At 52.2% G+C, this 9,497-nt stretch overlaps 1 protein-coding gene and 1 pseudogene across 1 annotated transcript; both read left to right on the top strand.

The window, feature by feature from the left end:
* The first annotated feature begins 845 nt into the window (after positions 1-845).
* LOC146830387 (histone H2A type 2-C-like) lies at positions 846-1,943 on the top strand (annotated as a pseudogene).
* Positions 1,944-2,015: 72 nt separating this feature from the next.
* LOC146830386 (histone H4) lies at positions 2,016-2,327 on the top strand. The gene has a single exon (XM_085603731.1). It carries the CDS (start codon positions 2,016-2,018, stop codon positions 2,325-2,327), a length of 312 nt encoding a protein of 103 aa, XP_085459857.1.
* Positions 2,328-9,497: the final 7,170 nt, after the last annotated feature.

Here is a 9,497-nt window from a genome sequence, read left to right as displayed (position 1 = left end):
TGCAGCAAGACCCGTGAGAGCGGGTCTTGTGCGCTCAACATTACCTTTTAAAACACTTATTTCTCCGGTCATAATAGAAGCACATTAGCTCTTAGGGGAGGACGTGGTTGGCCCTTAAAAGAGCCGTTGTGTTAGTTGGGGATGCGCCTCGAAGCCTTACTTGGCGCTGGTGTACTTGGTGACGGCCTTGGTGCCCTCCGACACGGCGTGCTTGGCCAGCTCTCCGGGCAGCAGCAGACGCACTGCGGTCTGGATCTCCCGGGAGGTGATGGTGCGCCGCGAGTTGTAGTGGGCCAGGCGGGAAGCCTCCCCGGCGATGCGCTCGAAGATGTCGTTCACGAAGGAGTTCATGATGCCCATGGCCTTAGAGGAGATGCCGGTGTCCGGGTGCACCTGCTTCATCACTTTGTAAATGTAGATTGCATAGCTTTCCTTCCTGCTCCTCTTGCGCTTCTTCCCGTCCTTCTTGGGCGGCTTGGAGAGCGCTTTCTTGGAGCCCTTCTTGGGAGCCGGCGCGGACTTGGCTGGTTCAGGCATGGTCGACAATCTGCACCGCTTCCTGTGGAGCCGAGAGAAATAAGGCCAGGCGAGCCCGGCACTTGTATTTATAGGCTGGGCGTGTAAAGTAGCTGCTTCTCTGCTCTCCCTTCTCATTGGCAGGCAAAGGCAAGCCCCCCACCTCCTAGTGTACTGCGGTTCTGGGTCTCTGATTGGTGAAACAGAAGCCCTCCTCCCTCCAATGAGAAGTACTATCAGCGCCTAGCTGTCAACCAATCAGACGCACCCGAAGTCTTTATATCGCCGGAGTCGAGCCGAACAGCAGTACTAATCTCTCTGTTGTGTGAGTGAGCCCCTGCATCGATCGCCATGTCTGGACGCGGAAAGCAAGGAGGAAAGGCCCGCGCTAAGGCCAAGACACGCTCTTCCAGAGCCGGGCTCCAGTTCCCCGTGGGCCGTGTGCACAGGTTACTCCGGAAGGGAAGCTACGCCGAGAGGGTGGGCGCCGGTGCCCCCCGTCTATTTGGCTGCAGTCCTGGAGTACCTGACCGCTGAGATCCTGGAGCTGGCCGGCAACGCTGCCCGTGACAACAAGAAGACCCGCATCATCCCCAGACACCTCCAGCTGGCCATCCGCAACGACGAGGAGCTGAATAAGCTGCTGGGCCGAGTCACCATCGCCCAGGGAGGAGTCCTGCCCAACATCCAGGCCGTGCTGCTGCCCAAGAAAACCGAGAGCCACAAGGCAGGGGGCAAAGCAAGCAAGTAAAGGCCCGCAGACCACCGTGGAAACACACCCTAAACACAAAGGCTCTTTTCAGGGCCAACCACAGACTCCATCAAAGAGCGTATCCGTGCCAAGGTGTTACTCTGGCAGGCTTCATAGTCGCGGCAGCGCCCGCACCGTCGCTACATAGGAGGGATGCCCAAGCCCTCGGACGGACACATAAATGCTGCCCCCGTCCCAAAACCGAGCTTGAGGCCGACGAGAATAATCTTTTTGTAAAAATAAATAAATACGTGTTTATAGGGGCAGTTTACAGACTTGCCACGACCGGGCCTGACCTGTGGACAGTGTTACGGGGTTGCGGGCGGCCGCACACAGCGGGGTGGTGCCGGTGAGGCCGTTAATGTGTTGGCTCCATTAAAACATTTCAGAGCCTGCTGTTCATAGTGGGAGCGGGCACCGAGCGCCAGGGTTAGGCGGGCCGCGGTGATGAGTGGGGGCCGGGAAGGGAGGCGTGTGTGTGTGCTTGACTGTGATCCGTGCCCCGGCGGCAGCTGCTGAGCCCACGACAAAGAGGCGGCTGGGAGCGCGCTCTTTTTCAAACGGCAACGGCCGCTCCAGCCCCCCGCTCCCTGCAGAGGGCGGTCCAGGGGCGGGCTCCCCCTCGCCTTCCGTTGAGTCACGTGGGCCGCTTGGAGCGCCCTAGCCGGTCCGCCGCAGCTCCTCCATATAAGCAGCCGTCGCTGGCTGTTTCCTCATTTCTGCTCAGTCACAGTACCGACAGGACAACATGTCTGGACGCGGCAAAGGAGGGAAGGGGCTCGGCAAAGGCGGCGCCAAGAGGCACCGCAAGGTGCTCCGGGACAACATCCAGGGCATCACCAAGCCGGCCATTCGCCGCCTGGCGCGCCGTGGCGGGGTCAAGCGCATCTCCGGCCTCATCTACGAGGAGACCCGCGGGGTGCTGAAGGTTTTCCTGGAGAATGTGATCCGGGACGCCGTCACCTACACCGAGCACGCCAAGAGGAAGACCGTCACCGCCATGGATGTCGTTTACGCCCTGAAGCGCCAGGGCCGCACCCTCTACGGATTCGGCGGTTAAACTCTCGACTTGCCCACGGAAAGAAAGAGAAAAAAAAACACCAACCCAAAGGCTCTTTTAAGAGCCGACCACGATGTCATGGGAGAGCTGTATCTATGCACTAGGGATCCCGCAGGGCAGGCCTGCTTTGTAGGCCCACAGCCGGTCGGGTGAGGGGGGCATTTCTCCGAAACCGCCATGCAAGGCACTGTCCTGGGGCCAGGGCACCTTCCTGGAGCCCCGCGTCCATCCTAGTCCCGCCCACGGGGCCCGCTGTCCTGAAGCCACCTAAGGCGGGTATAGCCCGGCCCAGGGGCCCGCCATTCTGGAGCTCTGTACTTGGGACCTAAGGCGGGTATAGCCCGGCCCGGGGGCCCGCCATCCTGGAGCCCTGGACTGGGGACCCATGGCGAGTTTGGCCCGGCCCAGGGCCGGTCATTTCCCTCGACTATTAAGCCCCCACGTAGTGGGGGCTTACAGAACACGAATGAGGGACAAAGGTTCGAGCTAGCGGCGGCGGCCGCGCGGCCGGCCATCTGGTCGCCGATTTGCGCGACCAGATGGCCCACGGAGCTGCGCGACCAGATGGCCGGGCGGCGGAACGGCCGCGCTACCTCTAACTTTTGTCTCTCGCTCGGGCGCTGTAAGCCCCCACTTCGTGGGGGCTTAATAGTCGGTAAAATAGAGCGTTCCCATGCAGGCCCATGGGGTGTGCGATCCTCATTTTTTTTTGTGACCGATTTCGGGACTCTAAGCACCTGTTTTAGTGCTTTTTTTTTTTTATTATTGTTTTGTTGACATTTTGGTTCAAGGGGACCACGGCACTACTTCTACCCGGGGCAATGGAGCTCCACTTCGGGTAACATTTCAGGTTTTCCCCCTCAGCTGGAGATGGGCCCCCAAAAAAAAAAAAAATCGTAATCCTAATAAAATACATATATTTTTATTTTTTTTCACCCAAAAATGAAATAACGTCCTTCACAGTATCTGGTCCATTTTGTAGCCTCCAGTCACCCCTTTAACAATGTTTAATAAAAAATAAAAATAAAAATACTAAAATTTTAGGTCAAATGGGACGAAGTCACTTTTTCTACACAGGGTGCTCCAATTGGGGTAATATTTCAGGATTTACCCCTCGACTGGAGGTGGGAAAAATACTTCACTCAAAGGGTACATAAAGCCCTTTACATTATCAGATCCAAGACTTCAGTGTCTCGGGCCCATTTCTAGCCTCCAGGCGCTTGTTTTGTTCTTTTTATGACATTTTGAAATTTACAGGTTTATGGGGACACAGTAGCTCGTTCTACCCAGGGCTATGGAGCTCCGCGCAGGGTAAGATTTCAAGTTTCGCCCCGGGCTGGAGATGTGAAAACGCAACACTTCACATACTCAGCAAAGTGTATTTAACCCCTTTACAGTATCAGAACAAGGCCTTGGGCCTACCTCCAGCCTCCAGGCACCAATTTTACTGATACTTGTGACATTTGCAGGTGTTAGGCTTCAAGGGGATGAAGTCGCACCTTCTACCCAGGGTTATGGAGCTCCGCGCAGGGTAAGATTTCAGGATTCACCCCTGGCTGTGGTGCGAAAATAAAACACTTCACATACTCAGTACAGTCTATTTAACCCTTAACAGTATCAGAACAAGGCCTGCAAGGCCTTGGGCCTACTTCCAGCCTCCTGGCACCAGTTTTACTGATACTTGTGACATTTAAAGGTGTTAGGCTTCAAGGGGATGAAGTCGCACCTTCTACCCAGGGTTATGGAGCTCCGCGCAGGGTAAGATTTCAGGTTTCACCCCTGGCTGCAGGGGTGAAAACAAAACACTTCACAGACTCAGTAAAGTGTATTTAACTCCTTCACAGCATCAGAACAAGGCCTGCAAGGCCTTGGGTGTGTTTCCAGCCTCCAGGCACCAATTTACTGATACTTGTGACATTTGCAGGGGTTAGGCTTCAAGGGGATGAAGCCGCACCTTCTACCCAGGGTTATGGAGCTCCGCGCAGGGTGAGATTTCAGGGTTTACCCCCGGATGGAAGTGTGAAAATAAAACACTTCACATACTCAGGAAAGTGTATTTAGCTGCTTTACAGTATCAGAATAAGGCCTGCAAGGTCTTGGGTGTGTTTCCAGCCTCCAGGCACCAATTTACTGATACTTGTGACATTTGCAGGTGTGAGGCATCATGGGGATGAAGTCGCACCTTCTACCCAGGGTTATGGAGCTCCGCGCAGGGTGAGATTTCAGGGTTCACCCCTGGATGGAAGTGTGAACATAAAACACTTCACATACTCAGGAAAGAGTATTTAGCTGCTTTACAGTATCAGAATAAGGCCTGCAAGGCCTTGGGACTACTTCCAGCCTCCTGGCACCAGTTTTACTGATACTTGTGACATTTGCAGGTGTTAGGCTTCAAGGGGATGAAGTCGCACCTTCTACCCAGGGTCATGGAGCTCCACGCAGGGTAAGATTTCAGGCTTCGCCCCAGGCTGGAGGAGTGAAAATAAAACACATCACATACTCAGGAAAGTGTATTTAACTCCTTTACAGTATCAGAATAAGGCCTGCAAGGCCTTGGGCCTACATCCAGCCTCCTGGCACCAGTTTTACTGATACTTGTGACATTCGTAGTTGTTAGGCTTCAAGGGGATGAAGTCGCGCCTTCTAACCAGGGTCATGGAGCTCCGCGCAGGGTAAGATTTCAGGTTTCACCCCTGGCTGCAGGGGTGAAAACAAAACACTTCACAGACTCAGTAAAGTGTATTTAACTCCTTCACAGCATCAGAACAAGGCCTGCAAGGCCTTGGGTGTGTTTCCAGCCTCCAGGCACCAATTTACTGATACTTGTGACATTTGCAGGTGTTAGGCATCAAGGGGATGAAGTCGCACCTTCTACCCAGGGTTATGGAGCTCCGCGCAGGGTAAGATTTCAGGTTTCACCCCTGGCTGCAGGGGTGAAAACAAAACACTTCGCATACTCAGTAAAGTGCATTTCACTCCTTTACAGTATCAGAACAAGGCCTGCAAGGCCTTGGGCCTACTTCCAGCCTCCTGGCACCAATTTACTGATACTTGTGACATTTGCAGGGGTTAGGCTTCAAGGGGATGAAGCCGCACCTTCTACCCAGGGTTATGGAGCTCCGCGCAGAGTGAGATTTCAGGGTTTACCCCTGGATGGAAGTGTGAACATAAAACACTTCACATACTCAGGAAAGTGTATGTAGCTGCTTTACAGTATCAGAATAAGGCATGCAAGGCCTTGGGCCTACTTCCAGCCTCCTGGCACCAGTTTTACTGATACTTGTGACATTTGCAGGTGTTAGGCATCAAGGGGATGAAGTCGCACCTTCTACCCAGGGTCATGGAGCTCCGCGCAGGGTGAGATTTCAGGGTTCACCCCTGGCTGCAGGTGGGAAAATAAAACACTTCACATACTCAGGAAAGTGTATTTAGCTCCTTTACAGTATCAGAATGAGGCCTGCAAGGCCTTGGGCCTACTTCCAGACTCCTGGCACCAGTTTTACTGATACTTGTGACATTTGCAGGGGTTAGGCTTCAAGGGGATGAAGTCGCACCTTCTACCCAGGGTTATGGAGCTCCGCGCAGGGTGAGATTTCAGGGTTTACCCCTGGATGGAAGTGTGAAAATAAAACACTTCACATACTCAGGAAAGTGTATTAGGTGCTTTACAGTATCAGAATAAGGCCTGCAAGGCCTTGGGCCTACTTCCAGCCTCCTGGCACCAGTTTACTGATACTTGTGACATTTGCAGGGGTTAGGCTTCAAGGGGATGAAGTCGCACCTTCTACCCAGGGTTATGGAGCTCCGCGCAGGGTGAGATTTCAGGGTTTACCCCTGGATGGAAGTGTGAACATAAAACACTTCACATACTCAGGAAAGTGTATGTAGCTGCTTTACAGTATCAGAATAAGGCATGCAAGGCCTTGGGCCTACTTCCAGCCTCCTGGCACCAGTTTTACTGATACTTGTGACATTTGCAGGTGTTAGGCATCAAGGGGATGAAGTCGCACCTTCTACCCAGGGTCATGGAGCTCCGCGCAGGGTGAGATTTCAGGGTTCACCCCTGGCTGCAGGTGGGAAAATAAAACACTTCACATACTCAGGAAAGTGTATTTAGCTCCTTTACAGTATCAGAATGAGGCCTGCAAGGCCTTGGGCCTACTTCCAGACTCCTGGCACCAGTTTTACTGATACTTGTGACATTTGCAGGTGTTAGGCTTCAAGGGGATGAAGTCGCACCTTCTACCCAGGTTTATGGAGCTCCGCGCAGGGTAAGATTTCAGGTTTCACCCCCGGCTGCAGGTGTGAAAACAAAACACTTCACAGACTCAGTAAAGTGTATTTAACTCCTTCACAGCATCAAAACAAGGCCTGCAAGGTCTTGGGTGTGTTTCCAGCCTCCAGGCACCAATTTACTGATACTTGTGACATTTGCAGGTGTGAGGCATCATGGGGATGAAGTCGCACCTTCTACCCAGGGTTATGGAGCTCCGCGCAGGGTGAGATTTCAGGGTTCACCCCTGGATGGAAGTGTGAACATAAAACACTTCACATACTCAGGAAAGAGTATTTAGCTGCTTTACAGTATCAGAATAAGGCCTGCAAGGCCTTGGGACTACTTCCAGCCTCCTGGCACCAGTTTTACTGATACTTGTGACATTTGCAGGTGTTAGGCTTCAAGGGGATGAAGTCGCACCTTCTACCCAGGGTCATGGAGCTCCACGCAGGGTAAGATTTCAGGCTTCGCCCCAGGCTGGAGGAGTGAAAATAAAACACATCACATACTCAGGAAAGTGTATTTAACTCCTTTACAGTATCAGAATAAGGCCTGCAAGGCCTTGGGCCTACATCCAGCCTCCTGGCACCAGTTTTACTGATACTTGTGACATTTGTAGTTGTTAGGCTTCAAGGGGATGAAGTCGCGCCTTCTACCCAGGGTCATGGAGCTCCGCGCAGGGTAAGATTTCAGGTTTCACCCCTGGCTGCAGGGGTGAAAACAAAACACTTCACAGACTCAGTAAAGTGTATTTAACTCCTTCACAGCATCAGAACAAGGCCTGCAAGGCCTTGGGTGTGTTTCCAGCCTCCAGGCACCAATTTACTGATACTTGTGACATTTGCAGGTGTTAGGCATCAAGGGGATGAAGTCGCACCTTCTACCCAGGGTTATGGAGCTCCGCGCAGGGTAAGATTTCAGGTTTCACCCCTGGCTGCAGGGGTGAAAACAAAACACTTCGCATACTCAGTAAAGTGCATTTCACTCCTTTACAGTATCAGAACAAGGCCTGCAAGGCCTTGGGCCTACTTCCAGCCTCCTGGCACCAATTTACTGATACTTGTGACATTTGCAGGGGTTAGGCTTCAAGGGGATGAAGCCGCACCTTCTACCCAGGGTTATGGAGCTCCGCGCAGAGTGAGATTTCAGGGTTTACCCCTGGATGGAAGTGTGAACATAAAACACTTCACATACTCAGGAAAGTGTATGTAGCTGCTTTACAGTATCAGAATAAGGCCTGCAAGGCCTTGGGACTACTTCCAGCCTCCTGGCACCAGTTTTACTGATACTTGTGACATTTGCAGGTGTTAGGCATCAAGGGGATGAAGTCGCACCTTCTACCCAGGGTCATGGAGCTCCGCGCAGGGTGAGATTTCAGGGTTCACCCCTGGCTGCAGGTGGGAAAATAAAACACTTCACATACTCAGGAAAGTGTATTTAGCTCCTTTACAGTATCAGAATGAGGCCTGCAAGGCCTTGGGCCTACTTCCAGACTCCTGGCACCAGTTTTACTGATACTTGTGACATTTGCAGGTGTTAGGCTTCAAGGGGATGAAGTAGCACCTTCTACCCAGGGTCATGGAGCTCCGCGCAGGGTAAGATTTCAGGTTTCACCCCTGGCTGCAGGGGTGAAAACAAAACACTTCACAGACTCAGTAAAGTGTATTTAACTCTTTCACAGCATCAGAACAAGGCCTGCAAGGCCTTGGGTGTGTTTCCAGCCTCCAGGCACCAATTTACTGATACTTGTGACATTTGCAGGTGTTAGGCATCAAGGGGATGAAGTCGCACCTTCTACCCAGGGTTATGGAGCTCCGCGCAGGGTAAGATTTCAGGGTTTACCCCTGGATGGAAGTGTGAAAATAAAACACTTCACATACTCAGGAAAGTGTATTAGGTGCTTTACAGTATCAGAATAAGGCCTGCAAGGCCTTGGGCCTACTTCCAGCCTCCTGGCACCAGTTTACTGATACTTGTGACATTTGCAGGGGTTAGGCTTCAAGGGGATGAAGTCGCACCTTCTACCCAGGGTTATGGAGCTCCGCGCAGGGTGAGATTTCAGGGTTTACCCCCGGATGGAAGTGTGAAAATAAAACACTTCACATACTCAGGAAAGTGTATTTAGCTGCTTTACAGTATCAGAATAAGGCCTGCAAGGTCTTGGGTGTGTTTCCAGCCTCCAGGCACCAATTTACTGATACTTGTGACATTTGCAGGTGTGAGGCATCATGGGGATGAAGTCGCACCTTCTACCCAGGGTTATGGAGCTCCGCGCAGGGTGAGATTTCAGGGTTCACCCCTGGATGGAAGTGTGAACATAAAACACTTCACATACTCGGGAAAGAGTATTTAGCTGCTTTACAGTATCAGAATAAGGCCTGCAAGGCCTTGGGACTACTTCCAGCCTCCTGGCACCAGTTTTACTGATACTTGTGACATTTGCAGGTGTTAGGCTTCAAGGGGATGAAGTCGCACCTTCTACCCAGGGTCATGGAGCTCCACGCAGGGTAAGATTTCAGGCTTCGCCCCAGGCTGGAGGAGTGAAAATAAAACACATCACATACTCAGGAAAGTGTATTTAACTCCTTTACAGTATCAGAATAAGGCCTGCAAGGCCTTGGGCCTACATCCAGCCTCCTGGCACCAGTTTTACTGATACTTGTGACATTTGTAGTTGTTAGGCTTCAAGGGGATGAAGTCGCGCCTTCTACCCAGGGTCATGGAGCTCCGCGCAGGGTAAGATTTCAGGTTTCACCCCTGGCTGCAGGGGTGAAAACAAAACACTTCACAGACTCAGTAAAGTGTATTTAACTCCTTCACAGCATCAGAACAAGGCCTGCAAGGTCTTGGGTGTGTTTCCAGCCTCCAGGCACCAATTTACTGATACTTGTGAC

Source organism: Triturus cristatus, chromosome 5_1 (assembly GCF_964204655.1).
Source record: "Triturus cristatus chromosome 5_1, aTriCri1.1, whole genome shotgun sequence".
NCBI lineage: Eukaryota > Metazoa > Chordata > Amphibia > Caudata > Salamandridae > Triturus > Triturus cristatus.
This window is presented reverse-complemented; position numbering and strand designations above follow the sequence as displayed.